The sequence below is a fragment of the Hippocampus comes genome, unplaced genomic scaffold (assembly GCF_001891065.2).
Source record: "Hippocampus comes isolate QL1 unplaced genomic scaffold, H_comes_QL1_v1.1 scaffold383, whole genome shotgun sequence".
NCBI lineage: Eukaryota > Metazoa > Chordata > Actinopteri > Syngnathiformes > Syngnathidae > Hippocampus > Hippocampus comes.
In genome coordinates, this window is record NW_017805407.1 from 423408 (window position 1) to 441296 (window position 17889).

A 17889-nucleotide genomic window follows, 5' to 3' on the forward strand; every position below is an offset into this window, starting at 1 on the left:
TGCCTACGGCCCGAAGACGGCAGGGATAGGCTAGAGTACGCCCGCGACCCTCGCAAGGATAAAGTGTTTCAGATTATGGATGGATGGATGTTCACGGTCGGTGGCTTTATGGGGGTTGCTATTATTGAGTAGGGTAGATATTTTCGTCTCCGTCTTTATAATTTTCGTCTCCGACTTTCTAATTTGGATCTCCTAGGTTAAGTGGTATTCCAGTGCACTTATACAGGTCAGAAAACTCAAGACTTCCCACTTTTCTTTGTGCGGCAAGTCTTGATACTTATGGTATTTGTCACAGACTGCTAGGAAGTGTTTTACACTGTGGGGGGGAGATCCACAATATTTCTCCTCCAAGGCTGAAGAGAATGGCCACTCGAGTTTGAACTGTTTCCTTTCAATGCCGAGCTTTACTAACCCACAAGGGGCATCGGCCTTTCTAAGACGCTGCTGGGTTGCTTCTGAGTGGCAGCGTTCTCAAAAGCGACACAAAAGAGGTCATTCGTTCCCTTAGCTTGACCAGTGACAGGCAGGAAGTGCACGTCAGTCATCAGTGTGATATTCCGGCCGTGACCGTGCATTCAAACTGCATTAATGACATAATTGAACCCATGGGTTAGTGACCCAAGGTTTTTTTTTTGTTTTTTTTTCTGACAGCCACCGTGGGACTCCATTAATCATGCGACCTTTCGCATGTGCTGAGAAACCATTTCCTGCACTGGATGGATTAGCCGGCTGAATGGATGCAGCGCGTTCGACCTCGGAAAAGATTTGCAGTCCTTGCAGCTGACTGACGTGATGGGTTCGCACTTGCAGCACTGTGGAGCTTAAGGTGATCATTAAATTGCATTTGGATTTGTCTCAAAGTGGTCCTATTGGGGGAATATATTGGGTTTTTTTTTCTCTAATCAATATGTCACGAAGTCAAAGTCAGTTATGTGTTCCAAATGAAAGTTTTGGGGAAGGGAAACAAACTTTCTTTTGGATTCTTCAGGTCCTAATTGTGTCTCTAAATTGACCCTGGTGAAAGTCATTATTTTGTTGCGCTACGCGCACTCTATTTTCTGAGGATAGAATGTGTTTATGGATTTCTGCATCGACATTGGGCATGCAGTTTCGGTGTGCTTGTGTGTGCGGGAATCCACATTGTAATCTTTGGTAGGGACATCTGTCTCTCTGAGATAACATAACCGGGGAATTAGCCATGCTTTTCTTTACAACGAGCATTGCATCTTACTATTATTAAACGCCGACACACCTCCATCTATCTACCATACAGTAAGCACTGTGTGTCTACGTGTATATGTGTGTACATGTGCAGATGAGCGTAAGGTGTAGGCTGACAGTGTCATGTCCTTGGGTAACTGCAAATATTTAAGCATATCATTGAGCCCCCGGCCTCCTATAATCCTTAAATCCATTGTAAATTATAACTTGCCGTCTGCAAAATAAGAGTCTTATGCAAACAGAAACCAATATAAAGACAATCAAGAAACCAGAACTATGCAAGTGTACTTTCGCATCAAGGCAATTTTTGTTTTTTCTGTCTTGCATTCTGAAGAATTACTTTTTAATGTCAAACTTTTAAACATCCCGGAGCCACTTGTGTTGTGTTGCCGCAGCAGCGGTGCCTCTTGACCCAAGAGTGTTCTACTCTTTGAGCTGCAGCTCAAAAGCTCACAAAAGTTAGCGCAGTTATGTGAACAAAGTATCAAACAGCATACTTCATGCATATAACTCTTAACCATTATTTGTGCACTCTGAAAAGGATCACCTTTTCAATTCACTTTGTGAATGAGCAAATGGGGATTCAGTCACTGAGCTTTGCAGCGATCTGGGGGGAAGGTAGGATAACATTTTGCTGTAATGCAGGAATGAAAGGCTTTACTAATTTTGATAGGTTACAGTGCATTTTACTGGTCACTTGTTTTGTTGGGTTTGGTCATGTGATGCTCACAAAGTGAGCCCTTAGGCACTGTGATGTCATTTTCAGTCAACAGCAAGTGGCGGTAAAAGGCAAAATGGCCTGTCATTGAGATGAGTAAAAACGGGTGGATTTTTCTGTTTAATTCATAGTCCAGAACCACAATATTAATCAGAATGTCATGTTTACACTTGGTAGGGGTGCATAAAGATTTTTTGGGGACTTCAGTTGGCCTTTTGAGGGGCGGTTAAACCATATTAACAGAATAGACAGAAATTTTAGGATACCTGCAAAATGTTCAATGTGAAAATGAAAATTGAATAGAAATGATTGAAATGAGGCATTTTATCAAATAGTTTGTTGTTGACAATAAAATCATGTAAAAAAAAAATGCGATCATTTGATCACTCACTACGCACAATGTAGTTAGCATGCAAAACCCTGAACATCCATTGACAACGAATGGCACAAAAAAAAAAAAGGGAACACGTTTCAACAGATTTGTCATTGTACTGGTGAGTGTGCAAATGTTTGGTCGCTTCAAATGAGACCGTCGAGTTTCATTATTCTGCCACATTTTTATGATGACTGAGTGATTCTGATGAAGACACAAAGGCACTTTATAATGATCTTGACCCGGCTACTAAACTTTCATGTCATACTTTGGAAGGAACTTCTCCACCTCACACTGGCAGGCTTGTATTAAAAAGATGTGAGGCAGATTGAAGTACAGCAACCGGTTATTATATGCCTTCCCCTACCACGTATTGAGGTAAATGTCAAGTGTCTCACACATATACACACACGCACACACACACACACATACCCACAGAAAAGTAATTTACCACAAAAGCACAATGTTCCGTGAAGCTCTGGAGCATTTTAGCCGCATTGTCAGAATGCTGTCATCGTGATACTGGCTTCTCCTTTTGTAGAATCTGAGCATACAAAGCATAATTGCGCCTTTTGTGTCTTTTCTCCTGCACACGGAGTACAGCTGGGGGATCTGAATGCAGCACCGCTGACCTGCTTGAATCAAAGAGGCGGCTTGGTGGAACACAACAAAAATAGAGGGTGAAAGACTTGTTTTTTTAACGGCACAATTTAGGTCGATGAGTCGCCTCAGTAGCCATGAGGGGTTATTTTTTTTTGTCCTCCTTTTTTTTTTGTATCCATAACACAATCGCATTGCTGTTGCCAATAGCTATTCTGCAGCAAGCTCACAGTGCCTGCTGGAGTATTTGACTGAGTGCCAGCCTTAGTTTTTATACCTCATTAATTCACAGGAGAGATTGAGAGAGAAAACCATTCGCTCTCCATCATAAATCAAGTCTCGTACTCGCATAGACACACACGCGTAAACATACACTCACACTTCAACACGCCAGCAGGCAAATCTCAAGGCTTCGGAAATGATTTAATCAGTCAATGACAGAAAACGCTGTGATTAATTTCTACGTGGCTCCAGAGTGTTGCTCTCTTGTGTGCTCTTTGTTATGAAGCACAGTTCCTCCGCCGTGGATGACACCCGCTTTATTAACAAGCTCAACTCATGTCTTCGCTTGATTGTGTTTACCTCTTCTAAGTGCTTTTATCCGGAAAAGAAAAAGGATGGAGGTCAATCCTGACGTATGTCTGATGGCTGTTGTGTCATCTCACAGGAGTTGCTCTTGGAAGATGGAGAGGTTTGAGCAACAAAAAAAAAAAGAATTCTGAGAATTAAACTCCGGGCTAAGGACAGAGAAGTGTGTGTCTGAGAGACTGGTGGAGATGAGGAGGTTTGATGCTGTAACAGCTGCTAATTATTGCTGCTCTATATTTCACACAGTCCGTTTGATCTCCTGTCTCGGAGAAAAAGATAAAGATTCTGTCTTGCTCCCTAAATTTGCACACACACACACACACACACACACACACACACACACACACACACACACACACACTGGGATAGTCAGGGCCACAATGAGGAGAAAGTGCCTAAATTACCTCACAGGGACGTATTACAGAAAATTGACTTTTTTAATAGTTTGTAAACAATTCTCTGGTCTCTAACATGCCTGCCCACCCATCAAGTGTGAAATTAATAACGAAGGAAATCCTTTCTCATTTGCACATTCTTGAAATTGTTTCTAAATTGACTGTGCATGTAACTGCCCGTCCGTGGTGTTACACCACCAAAGATGAGGCAGCCCTTTAGATCCACCACTGTCAAGCAAAATTACATCTTTATGAGTGCTTGGTGACGTATATTTACCCAGAGGTGACACGGTGATCCACTGGTTATGCAATACCTATTATAATATCTGTTATATTTTCCCTATATTGTCAGATATTCTAACTTGCATTCCAAAATAAATAAAACCCACTTTAGTTGATGTCCTGAAGTATCTGACACATTACAACAATGTAGTGTTGAAAAGTACAATTACTTCTACTACTATACTTACGATAACAGTCATCATTATCATCATCATCATCATTATACACTCACACACAAAACATGGAAGCATTGTTATTTATTCAAGGTGTGTTTTAATTCAGCACAGATCAGACTGCTGCCGCAACAACTTTCATAAATACATGTGGGTAGGGAAATGTGTCATTGCCACCAAAGTCATTTGGTGTTTTGAAGTAGACAGTGAAGTATGGATGGGCTTTTATCTTGTTGTTTGTCATGACTCGAACTTAAACTCGGTTAGAATATTTACAAAACACAAAATCATGTAGAGTAAACAGATATACAGGTGACACCTACTGCAATTCAGCTGCTCGTATAAGTACGGCTCTAGCTCAACATGTTCTTCCAACAATTTAGTAGGTTATTGTCTTGAAGTTTCAAATTCATGACTTTGTAAAGAGTTTTGAGGTAGGGGATTACATTTTCAATACCTTCGTTAATTCTCGAAAACAAAGAGACGCTTTTTCAAGGAGCTCCCCCAAATCTTTCCCCGAATTTAGGACACAATCCTGCTAAATTCAAATGTGTCCAAGTAAGAATAGTGCTTGTGCTACAACTTCAGTTCTGATGGTTTGAAAGTCATACTTTTCACCACTTGTGTGAAATGGAACCAAAGGCAGAAGAAGCAATGTGATTTCCTCTCGCCTCCTTATCAGGGGCATGCATGTTACACATCAAAGGTAGCGGGCCACATACAAAGAAGAAAGATGACACAAGCCCAGCTTGTCTTTGAATAGCAGGTGCACCTTTCCCTTTATTATAAGGTTGAATGATCGAGAAAGCAAATGATCAAAGTCGGTTGTGTCACTGTCGGCTGCCACGCGGCAGGGGATTAATGTAGAAACACATTTTCAATTCAAACGCAGTCAATAACACACTGTATGTGTGGAGAGGACCTCAAATTGATCCCTGACCAGCACATTTCCAATAGCGTGCTCTCTCTTGCCATGAAAAATTAATGAACATGGCTGCAGCTCTGCGACTGTTCCAAGGCCTTCTGCTGGAACCGAACTCGCCATACTGTGTCCATGAAAGGCCGCATATTGTTGGAAGGCTGCAGGGCTAGAGTGGAAAGAGGAGTGAGAGGGTTTGCGTGGAAGGAGGACATCGGCGGGGGAGGTGGAGGAGGGAGGAAAGGGACGGCGTGGTGAGCAAGGAGGATGGAGGGAAAGAGGGATGAGAGAGGGACGGGAGAAGGGTGAAGGTAATGAGGTAGGCTCGGGCGGGGGTGGGTAAGTGAGTGAGCGAGCTGGCCCGGCTGGACATCAGGAGAGGGGTGTGAGGCGGCGGAATGAACTGTGGAGAAAGCTGGGTGCTGTAAAATTAAATGATGGAGGTTGGCGAAAGGAGGGGTCAATGCAAGGGGAGGAAGGCTGGGGACACCCAAAGCCAAAGGTGGCGCAAAATCCTCTTGTGGGTTCATGCGTAGGAGTCTTTCTTGGGGATTGGGACCTGTTGGCATTGTGGGAGGATTCTGTGTAGCCTTGATTGAGGGTCTAGGCATGTACGCCTTCTCTGGAGTCCCGCAGTCGTCTTTCTGTGTGGTGCATGTGAGGTTTGTCCCCACGGGCACATCTGTGCTCTCTTCACTTTGTTCCAGAACTTTCTGCATGTGCTCTCTGGCCTGTTCCTGCAGGAGCCGATACTTGTCCATCTCCTCTGCACTAAAGCTGATTGGCTGAGCTGGCCCTGCGCCTGTCTTCTTGTCATCCGTCCTAATTTCCACTGCACATAGATTTGGTGTATTGCTTTGGTTTGACTTAGCCAAGCCCAAAGGATGTTCACTGTCCAACCTCTGACTCACCTCCTCATCACCAGCCTCCCTCTGAATTCTTTCCAACTCTTTTTTTCTCCTCCTCGCTTTTGTCTGGATTGCAGGGAGCTTCCCGATGAGGGGGAGCTGCAATGTCCGCATTGGTTTCTGTGATACGGAATCACTTTGGCATGGGATGCTTTTGTTTGTGGTTGGAAAAACAAGAGGTCCATGGTCACAGTCTGACAGTGACTTGGTCCTTTCCAGCTGAGACATCTTGCTGTCACAGATATGTGCAGTGGGGTCTGATGAAGCATCTCCGCCATTGAAGATGAGGTCGGGTGAAAGAGATGTGACTTCACTTTGTGCGTTTACCTCAGATGGGAGTCTCCCGCGCATCATACTTGAGGAGGCGCTGCTCTTGCTCCACTCCCAGCTGAGCTCAGACACACTGCTGATGCTGCTGCTGCTGCAAGGGCTGCAGGAACGTGGCCCGTGGCATCTGCTGGACTCGTATGGTTTAAACTCCCTTGGCGGACTGTATACCCGCCTACTTGTCCACCATTCAGGGCTAGGCACACACATAAAGTTCGAGCGTCCTGTGCCTGCAGATCCCCATGCACAGCTGGGGCTCCTCCTGCTGTCGGTACCGGTTCTGGACCCTGAGCTGGACCTGCGTGTCCCTCTTTCTTCCCAACTGTCACTACTTCCCAATGTCAACTTGTCCCAATCTACATCTTCCATGCTTGCTCTCCTGCTTGTCCTCTCCCTGCTGCTTGGACTTCTGCTGTACCTACTTCCCCACTCCCATCCTATCGCCTTCTTTCTCCATCTCCATCCAGAATTCAGCCTGCCATTCTCCTCAGTCAACTCCCACTGGTCCGAGACCAAACCTCGGCCTTTGGAACCAAAATGCCTCCCGCTTTCTCTTCCTTTGTCTGTCTCCCCATAACGTCCTGAACTACTTCTGTTACTGTGAATGAATCTCTTGTCCCCATGGAGGAGTTTTCTCTTTCTCGCCGGGCTGCCACTACAGCTGTTGTCAGGGTAACTGCAGTCAATGAAACTCCTGGGGTTGCTATGGTGACCCGATTCCCAAAACAGCTTTGTGTTAGATCCTGGTGAGAAAGAGTGTAAGGAGCAACGAGATCTCCGGGGGACTGGCTCCCCTTCTGTGTCAGGCATGCATCCGGTAAACTGGGAAAAGGCGCGGCAGGGTTCCCCTCGCTTCCTGCCGAGTAAGAACTGGGATGCTGAGCAGAGACTCCTGTGAGGCCTCATCTTCCTGAAAGAGACATAGACTGGCTTGGTCTCGGCTCTCCCTGGAAGACAGCTGCTCCCAGCTCTCCAAACAGTCCCTCTTGCCTCCATCTCCCGTTGTCCCTTTTTGTCTCGCCAATTCTCTCCAGTCTCTCCTCCTTTGGCGATCACATTGGAGACTGCAGAGACAACACTCCTCACTTTGCATCTTACTGATTTGCGCCCATTTGCGGACTTTCGCTTTCTCCCCGTCTTTCTCTTTGCCAGCTTGGGCTTCTTTGTGCTGTGTTTACTCTTTCTGCACGAGATACCTCCTTGCGGATGAGGATCGCTGGCACTCTTGCACGCGGTCGCACTCTCTCTCTCACACCTTGCCGAGCCGATGCATGTCCTGCGTGTGCCAAGCTTGGTGACAGATTCTAATTTACAGCTTAGGGCTGAGATGGCTCTCTCCTCGATCCCCCCTGTGCCTGCTAATCTGTCTCCCGGAGGAGTCGGGGGGTTTGTGTCAGAGCTGTCACTATGAGTGGGGTCAAATGGAAAGGAGGGCGCCCGCACATGATGCTCTATACTTAGCATGCGTGACGGCCCTTCTGATCCGTCCCCTGAAGACGAAAGGTTTTTGTTCTCGACAAACTGGTGTGCTTCTGCCTCGACATTCTCCGCTTTTTTCGGCTCGTGCGCGGAACTCATCCCTTTTTGTAAACAGTAATGAGTGTCTGGTGTAAGAATAGCTGACTCACTTGGTTTCAATTCATCCAGGAGATCACATAGCTGATCCTGTGCAAGTTGTTCTGCCGTTTGGGGTTGCTTTGTGCTGTTTGGGTTGCAGCTATAAGAGACGCATGGCTCACACTTGGTGAACTTCAGTAAACTGACAGGCCATGGAACACAGGTGGAACCATCTTTACACAGAACGGATATGTGCGCACCGACACCTGCTCCTGGTGCCTGCTTTAGCTCATCATGTGACGTCGAGTGTGCTAAATCACTGCTTTGATTATCTTTCAAGGTCTCCCTTATTTCGGCGTCCTTTGTGCATTTTCCTCCCATTTTACTTTGACCAACGCCCTCAATTTCCCTTTCAATGTCTTCCAAAAGGCCCTGAATCCGCTTTCTCATTTGCTGCCGCCTCTCTTTCTCCTCCTCCTCCTGGTCAGAGAAAACTGAGGCGGAGGGCTCCAGCCGCGGCCCCCTTCGCGAGAAACAGAAGGACACCCCACGCCTGCCTCCGACTCTTCCCCGCCCCTCCAGAGGCAGCTGGCAGCCCACATGCGGTTGCTGATTCACTGCAGGAGGACCTTTATCGGACTCTGGATGAGTGATTAGCAGGGACTCGGTCGGAGTGAGCAGTGGTGTTTGGGAGAGAGGCCGGCATGGATTTTCTCGCTGGTGGCTCAGTGGAGATGTACCACCGTGTTTGGCTGGGGGCCTGTGTGTGTGTTTGAAAGCTTCAAATTTGTCCACAGGGCTGCAGGCTTTGTGCGCGGTGCTTTTGTCTTGCTGCTGGCTGACAAGCCTGACAGCAGTCTGGAGCTCAAAAGTCCTCCCTTGGCCACTGTAATGGCAGTTAATGCACAACATATTCAGTTTGTTTGCATTCAATCACTTTGGACAAACACTGAGTGTCAATTTTGTCAAGCGATATTTAGAATCATTTCACGATTGCAAGCAGATTTGATCATCTTCAAACATGATCATGGCATTTTGATTGGATGATTTTAAAATTGTGCTTACGTACCAAACAAAGCGAAGACAATCGTTTCCGTTTTTCACCTCAAAATATTGCACTTCTTAAATAAGTATAAACAGGTCTGCTTCTCATTGATTATATTTTCTGGTTACGGTAATACAGAGTTATGCTGTAGTTGTTTAATTGAATGAGTTGTAATGTTGTGTTAAAGATAAATTAAAGCAGATGGCAATTATTTGCAAATCGTGTTCTTCCTATATGTAATTGAATATACTACAAAGACATGATATTACACGCTCAAACGTTATTGTTTTTACCAAATACTTAAAATGTTATGGCGCAAACAATTTCCAAAAAAAGCTTGGACAGTTGGCAAAGACTGAGAAAGTTGTGGAATGCTCATCAAATACCTGTTGGGATATTGTATATGCTATATATTAGCACACATTTTTTTTCTAGAGGGGTAAAGGAAGCATCTTTTAGGGAAGGGGTCCTTATTTCTTTCAAGGTTATGCTGCACCATTTGACAACGATGTTCACTCTTACTTTGTGAAATGATTCCATTTTCCTGCAATGTTTTTATTTTAAAAACTTATTCCCAATAATATTTTATTCACATCATTCTTATTTTCATTTCAGCGTGGCCCGAAAACACCTTTCCAAGAAAGCCAGTATCCTCATGTTATATTTACTTCACCTGTGGCCCACGGAGGGCGACTGAGTGCTCCCACATCTGTGCATGCAACCATCAAATTGAAGAAACATTGAATTGATGTGACGCACTCTAACCTCTGTGGAGTCCTGATCTTATTTTACACGTCCACACACTCACCGCTGGCGTTCCTGCTGCAGCCGTGCACGCTGGTGCAGGCGTCGGAGAGCTTTCTCCTGTTTGCGTTGGTCTTTCCATGACTTAGAGGCCACGTTGCGAGCAAACTCCCTCTGCTTGAGTTCCTTCAGTCTCTGCAGTAAACACACATGAAGAAAAGGCTTGAGTGACTCCCCTCAAGCCTCTTATTTGATTTTCAAATTGCATCTAGCATTTTTGGATGTTTCTCCTCAAAACATGTGCCCAATTAACCACATTCGGAATAGATGAAAGCGCCTTTCGATCAATGCCCAGCATGAGCACAAACCAAAAAATAAATACATGATGAATTCTCACGGTTCAGATCATTGAGTGGCATACCTAATGATGATGATGATGATGATGATGATGATGATGCAACTTTTAGACACCAAGAGTGAAATTTATGATTTTCAAGACGGTTTAACAGTTTCAACTTCTGATGTACTAGCATCTATTTTGGGGCTTTTCTTTCTTTTTTTTTCTTTGCAATTAAATAAAACAAATAACTTTTTTGTCATAGTGGTTAAACAGCCATTATGTCTTGACAGTAGCACATTATAAAATTGATCAATTAAAAAATCTGGCATCTCTGTCAGGGAGATTTTGCTAATTGCTTGTTGTTATACATATGATGTTTGATGGACTTTGTGCCCTAATGTCCAAGACGTACGCCTGATTCGATGTTAGTGGAGGGCTTTGTGTATCCCAACGTTCTTAGAGGCGAATTTGTCTTGGGCTTTGTGACCCTGTCAGGCTCACCACAAAAATGAGTTTGACATTCATTTTGACATATTAAGTACACAGTCGATGTGTGAATTGTACACAAAGCATTAAAACAGACAAGGAGATTGCGTGTATTTACAGCAACCGCGATGGGTTCAAGGCCCAACCCCATGAATGTGTCACAGTACTGTGAAAAATCTCAACCAGCTGTGCTTTGTGTGCATGCGTGTTTACTACGTAGGTGAAATGTGTCTGTCACCAAAGTTGTGCCGATTCTCTCAAGGATTCACGCCACTATTTTTCCGATTTCCCTTTCTGACACACTGTAATCCCTCCTTTATCCACGCTTGGCAGGTGTGCATGAGCATGTTTATGTGCCGGTCTTTGTCTGCTTGTCTGCATCTGAAGGCGAAGGAGGGACTCGGGAGTTGGGGAATAGCTGCGGCATTGTCCACAGACATCCCTCCCAACCCTCTCTAACCAAACACGTGGAAATCTTGGCGTTAACCGTCACAATTTGGTGTTTACGTGATATATAATTGCATTTTTTTTTTCCACAGGATAACTCGCAATATGATTATTATGCTGTCAGATGGGGTTTTTCCCCCCCACATGGTGTTACTCATTCCCACCTATCATCCAGAATGTATCACAGGCACTTGCATGCACACACATCAGATTAGCCCCTCAGACATTGGATCTATTTATACACTCACTCTCTTTCACACCTCGATCTAGCGCAGGAGATGACAGACGTCAGGTTAATCTGTGCTGAGTCTTACACAAGCGCTTGTCTTCTTACATTATCATTTGATGCTTAACATCCCACTATCAGCTCGCTGAGGACGCTAATGCAGAAGCACTTTGTTGTGGAGCTTTTTTTTTTTTTAATCGATGCGCCAGGATTAGCATCTAGCTAATAAGACCCAATACAAGTGCTGTATACAAAAATAATTCCTATATAACGCGAAAGCAAGTTGTGTTTTTGTTAAGAGGCTACTTCCTGGATTATGACAATTAGGTATGAACAAGTGGGTGGGGCCATTTTCATACTGTAGCATTGCATATAAGATAGAAGGGCTCAAACTCCCCAAATAATTTGTTTTCAGACATGTATCATAAAATTTAAAATGTGCCACCCAACCAAAATTATGAGGAAATTGCTTGTGTTGGTTTTCGAGAATCATAAAGGGGGAAAAAAACAAAGGAACCACAGTCAAAAAATGTTTGCGCTGATATATTAATGCTTACCTGTAACTATTAAAGAGGTATATTCGAATCTTATTGCCTAACTGAACTAACACAATATTAAAAAAAAAACTTTTTTTTATGATGACAGAGTATCACAGTTAAGATAATTTACAATATTATATCCACTCTGTCCATGAGATGGACGGAGATTAGAGCACCGAACTGCATACCAGTAATATTTAAATGTAGCCGACATATACTTTGAAACATTTTTTTTATTATCATATTTCATTTTCTTTTTTTTAACTCTTGTTCAGGGTGAATCAGTTTGCAAATTTATGTTGATCTGTATATACATCCCCTGGGTTGTTTTGCTACCCCTCAAAGAAATTTCATGGAAATTGATTGTGGAGATAAGCACAGGGCCTGCTAACTAACAAGCTAACCATGTTTGGTGGAGTTAATCGATATCTCTCAAACAGTGTCAATCAAAATAATATATTCAGATCTTCAATTAAATCCTACTTATGTCCAGAGGATGGACCTGGAGTCAGCTTGTGTGCGTGTTTGATTTTAGGGCCTGTGTGAAGTTTGGAGGGTCTTTAACGGCAGATCTCTGAGTAATATTAAACAGTCAAACATGGGTGCAAACATCATGAGGCAGAGCGGACGAGGGGAGGAAGACGGGCGTAGAACGAGAGTGGCCGTGCTCGTAGCTGTACATGATGATGAGAGCCAGAAAGAATATGCGAAGATGCTCCCTTGTGCTGGAATCACATCACCAGGTTATTGTTCTCTCATAAGAATGAATGCCATTGCTATATTTAGCGTCGGCAACAACATCACAGGTGCTCACTTTCCCCCTTTAAAGAGGACTCTTCTGTCATATGTCTCTGACATCATGTCCCCTCGCTTTCCCCTACGTGTCCGTCTCGCCATGGGCTGTCAAGTTCAATCAACACAAATCGATACTCCTTCAGATGTGCACAGCTTCAGGCCGTTTGCTGCCTCACTTCATTTTGGCGGATGTATCCATGCAAATGTCTTGATTGCTCTTTATTTAAATGAACGCGTTTATGTTGTAACGAAGCAATTTCAGCCATGAGTGCTAAACGCTGAGACGAGCTCTTTGCAGACAGGTTTAACCCCGAATCGATGGTAAGGGTGAGGAGACGTCGCAACTGCAATCAGCTTCCATTTTCCAAAGCCAATACTCCTGCGGGGAAGCCGTCTTCAGCTGGAATTTCATCTGCCGTCTGCTTGCTCGGCAGCCAGCGTGCATGCCACTGTGCATGTGTGTGTTCTCCCAGCGCCAGTGGCTACTGTCAGCTCAGTGCCTCATGCAGCCTGTTTCATGTGCTTGCCGCTGGCTAAAACAAAGCATTAACATTGGCCTGCAGTTGCTTCAATTCATTTCCAAAGAACAATGACAGTGCGGGAACCGTCTTATTTAATGTTCATTTCATGGCCCAGTGTGGGCGTCTGGAAGCGTGAGGCGGGCTGGCTCGGTTAAGAGATTGCTTGTGCGCGGCTAAGACGTCTGTACGTTTATTGTACCAATTGGCATGACAACACAAAGCCGAACGCGAGTGTTCTGAGAGCGGAACTTTCAGCTTGTTAGTCTAAAGCAGAGCTTGCGTATGGAAATGGGAATGAAAGCAGAGCACAGGAGGGAACCTGCTGCCGGGCCTTTTCTTAACGCACCATTGACCCCATCTTGTCCAAACTAGAATAATACAATCATACTTGAGTCATGACTAATAGTTTTGCTTTTGTTTTATTAGTGTGTGTGTGTGTGTGTGTGTGTGTGTGTGTGTGTGTGTGTGTGTGTGTGTGTGTGTGTGTGTGTGTGTGTGTACTGGTTGTTATTTGGAAGGAAATACGAATGGAAAACTAAAACAAAAATGCTCTTATACAAAGTAATGTAATCTCTAAATTATTATTAGTAAGAGTTACCATTTGATATTATAGTAATAAAGTATGCATTAATAATGAGAGGTTGGTCACTTGGTCAAATCATCCATTCATCCATTTCTGATCCGCTTCATCCTCACAAGGTTCGAGGGGGGGTGCCGGAGCCTATCCCAGCCGTTCACGGGCAGTAGGCGGGGGACACCCTGAACCGGTTGCCGGCCAATCGCAGGGCACACATAGAGGAACAACCATCCACGCTCAACCTCGCACCCCGGGAGAACATGCAAACTCCACACAGGGGGGCCGGAGCTGGAATTGAACCCGGTACCTCGGCACTGTGAGGTCGATGCGCTAACCACTGGACCACCAGGCCGCACTTGGTCAAATCAATATTAGTACAGTATATAATAGCATGGTGAACTGGTGGTTTGCGCATGTACCTCACAGTCCTGAGGTCCTGCATTCGATTCGCGGCTCCAGTACCCAGGCTTTGGCCCACATTGCAAAAACATACATGTTAGTATTAATGGATGGATGGATGCATGATTGATTGAGAGAAATACAGCTTTTGTGTAAGACGAAAAAGTCGTAGACCCCGTACACACATAAGGATATTTCCGGCAGAAATTTCATGTGATCAAACAGAAACAAGGAAGAACTTTTCACCACCGGGTTTGTTACGCCGTCGCTTTCCAGGTGTTTCTGAAGGGATTGAAGAGGTGAACAGTGTAAAATCGCGATGTCACCAAAAAAGACCTGCTTTGGAAAATACAGTACGTGTTGCCGTCGAGTGGAACCCACTTGTCAATAACAAAAAGACGTCATCAGTTAAGACAAGATTGTCAGTCCTAACCCTTTCGCAATCCTCTTTCTGGGACAAATCAATTTGTAATGAATTTCAGCAAATTCTTACAGGATCATCTTATAAAACACAAGATTGTCTGGTTCATGACATCTTTGGTCGGGAAGGGGCAATATCAGTACAAATACAGCCCGATTGTCTTTCTGCGTGCAGCAGGCCTTAGTTCCGTGAATTGAGCTCATGAAAAATATGATGATGGCTCAATGTGAAAGAAATTACACTTTAATTTTTTATTTTGTGGAACTACATACAATTGACTTCAATAGATGTATTATTTAGCAGTATTGCTACGGTTGTCCTTGAACAAGGCCACTACCCATGCTTCAACATTTCCCTTTCAAATGGAAAACTAAAACAAAAATGCTCTTATACAAAGTAATGTAATCTCTAAATTATTATTAGTAAGAGTTACCATTTGATATTATAGTAATAAAGTATGCATTAATAATGAGAGGTTGGTCACTTGGTCAAATCATCCATTCATCCATTTCTGATCCGCTTCATCCTCACAAGGTTCGAGGGGGGGTGCCGGAGCCTATCCCAGCCGTTCACGGGCAGTAGGCGGGGGACACCCTGAACCGGTTGCCGGCCAATCGCAGGGCACACATAGAGGAACAACCATCCACGCTCACACTCGCACCTCGGGACAATTTGGAGTGCCCAATCAACCTACCTGCCTCGCGTGTTTTTTTGCAATCTGGGAGGAAACGGAGCTGGAATTGAACCCGGTCCCTCGGCACTGTGAGGTCGATGCGCTAACCACTGGACCACCAGGCCGCACTTGGTCAAATCAATATTAGTACAGTATATAATAGCATGGTGAACTGGTGGTTTGCGCATGTACCTCACAGTCCTGAGGTCCTGCATTCGATTCGCGGCTCCAGTACCCAGGCTTTGGCCCACATTGCAAAAACATACATGTTAGTATTAATGGATGGATGGATGCATGATTGATTGAGAGAAATACAGCTTTTGTGTAAGACGAAAAAGTCGTAGACCCCGTACACACATAAGGATATTTCCGGCAGAAATTTCATGTGATCAAACAGAAACAAGGAAGAACTTTTCACCACCGGGTTTGTTACGCCGTCGCTTTCCAGGTGTTTCTGAAGGGATTGAAGAGGTGAACAGTGTAAAATCGCGATGTCACCAAAAAAGACCTGCTTTGGAAAATACAGTACGTGTTGCCGTCGAGTGGAACCCACTTGTCAATAACAAAAAGACGTCATCAGTTAAGACAAGATTGTCAGTCCTAACCCTTTCGCAATCCTCTTTCTGGGACAAATCAATTTGTAATGAATTTCAGCAAATTCTTACAGGATCATCTTATAAAACACAAGATTGTCTGGTTCATGACATCTTTGGTCGGGAAGGGGCAATATCAGTACAAATACAGCCCGATTGTCTTTCTGCGTGCAGCAGGCCTTAGTTCCGTGAATTGAGCTCATGAAAAATATGATGATGGCTCAATGTGAAAGAAATTACACTTTAATTTTTTATTTTGTGGAACTACATACAATTGACTTCAATAGATGTATTATTTAGCAGTATTGCTACGGTTGTCCTTGAACAAGGCCACTACCCATGCTTCAACATTTCCCTTTCACGGGCGCCCTTGTGCATCTGTCTTCAGCAATAAAAAATTGAGCTTGCAAATTTGGAAATTAAACTCAAACGTTCCTCACTCTGTCTTCCCGTTATTGGCACGGTTTTGACCCGCCTCCACCAATGCAAATGGCCATCTCTTCTAATGCACATCAATATACATTTCTGCCTGGAGGCTCACTCTTCATCACTGATGTCATCGCTCCTTCGCGTCAGAACTCATAAGATGTCATCCCAAGGCCATGTGCTTCCTGCTGGGGTCTAAGTACCAGTCTATTCCTCCTCTTCACATCAAATATTAATCGCCCTTCGTCATTTCTCATCTCTCTCGTTTTCTTATTTGTTTCTCCTGATTGAAATTGAAATGTGATGAGCTTGTGTATGCGTGCTCGGTAGGGCGGTTGTATTGCAGCATTCTTCAAGGCGGCATGAAAAGCAGCTTTACATCAACGCATAATTCCGCAACAGGGGGGATCTTAAGAAATGCCCGTTTGTGTTTTCCAGCAAGGTGCCACGAGCAACAGCCGCTCGTCATGTACCTGTTTGTGTGCGTGGTCGTAGGAGTTGATGTGGTTGTCAAACTCCTGGTGGCGCAGGTACTGCTTGTCACACAGCTCGCAGTAGAAAAGAGACTTCAGATCCTCCGCTGAGCAGCCCAATGCTACAAGGGAGACTGATGACGAAAGGCGATGGAGGCAAAAAAAAAAAGCGACAAAACATAAAGGCTTAGAGTGCGAGCCATTTACAGCTAATCTGCATCCCGGAGACATTCTTCGTAAGAACTCTGACATTTATAGAACAAGGGAGACTGATGACGAAAGGCGATGGAGGCAAAAAAAAAAAAGCGACAAAACATAAAGGCTTAGAGTGAGAGCCATTTACAGCTAATCTGCATCCCGGAGACATTCTTCGTAAGAACTCTGACATTTGCTCTGCCTATGGCCATTAAACTGCGTTCTATTAAAGTAGGTTGCTGGAGCATTGGCTTGAGGTTACCAAATTCATGGGATACATGTGTCGGCCGACTTGAACTTGGTGACACTCTCCAATGCGGGAAAGGACAAAATATTGCACGATATTGCATAGTAAGTCCCACGGCACAATGTCAAAATGTCTGATGTCCATTCAGCCACTGGTGCGGCACATTTGTAGACAAGTTTGACTTCTTCATGTTATGTTATTCTACTCTATGTACTGATGGAGTCCACACTGTGCATCTAAATAAGCAATGCCGACAGGATTTATGACGGGCAACTCTGCTATGACTTAGATGCCATTTTTTTCCCCCCCATTCTTCTTGTTTTGTACAAAAAGTGAAATCATGACTTACTGGACAGAATAGAGGAAAATACTTTTTTTTTTAGAATACGCGTTGACAACCTTGAATGATGGTTTCATTTTGCCGAACCGAGTCCAGTTGACCAACCTAGTGGGCGAGTGTTGAACATGGCAGCCCGACTCTCAGCATCAGCCCTCCTGTTGGAGTTAGAATTCTTCTCCTTGCACCTTTTTGAGTTCCTCCAAGTTTCCTCCCGCGTTACAAAAACACGCATACTCGGCTCTCTGAAGCCTCTAAATTGCCTGTAGGCATGAATAGTTTGTCTGTATGAGCAAACCAGTCCAGTTGTATCGCAGCTCTCGTCATAGGCTGGAGGTGTCATG

At 44.4% G+C, this 17889-nt stretch overlaps 1 protein-coding gene across 1 annotated transcript in view; it reads right to left on the reverse strand.

Moving 5' to 3' along the window:
- Nucleotides 1-4430: 4430 nt before the first annotated feature.
- Nucleotides 4431-17889, reverse strand: part of znf804b (zinc finger protein 804B) — a 45654-nt gene continuing 32195 nt past the window's right edge. Inside the window, exons 3-5 of the mRNA XM_019873620.1 lie at nucleotides 16767-16889; nucleotides 9915-10045; nucleotides 4431-8947 (exon numbers count right to left, since the gene is read on the reverse strand). Of these exons, the coding sequence (XP_019729179.1) occupies nucleotides 5332-8947; nucleotides 9915-10045; nucleotides 16767-16889 (3870 nt within the window). The 3' untranslated portion in view covers nucleotides 4431-5331. The remainder of the gene's footprint in view (nucleotides 8948-9914; nucleotides 10046-16766; nucleotides 16890-17889) is intronic.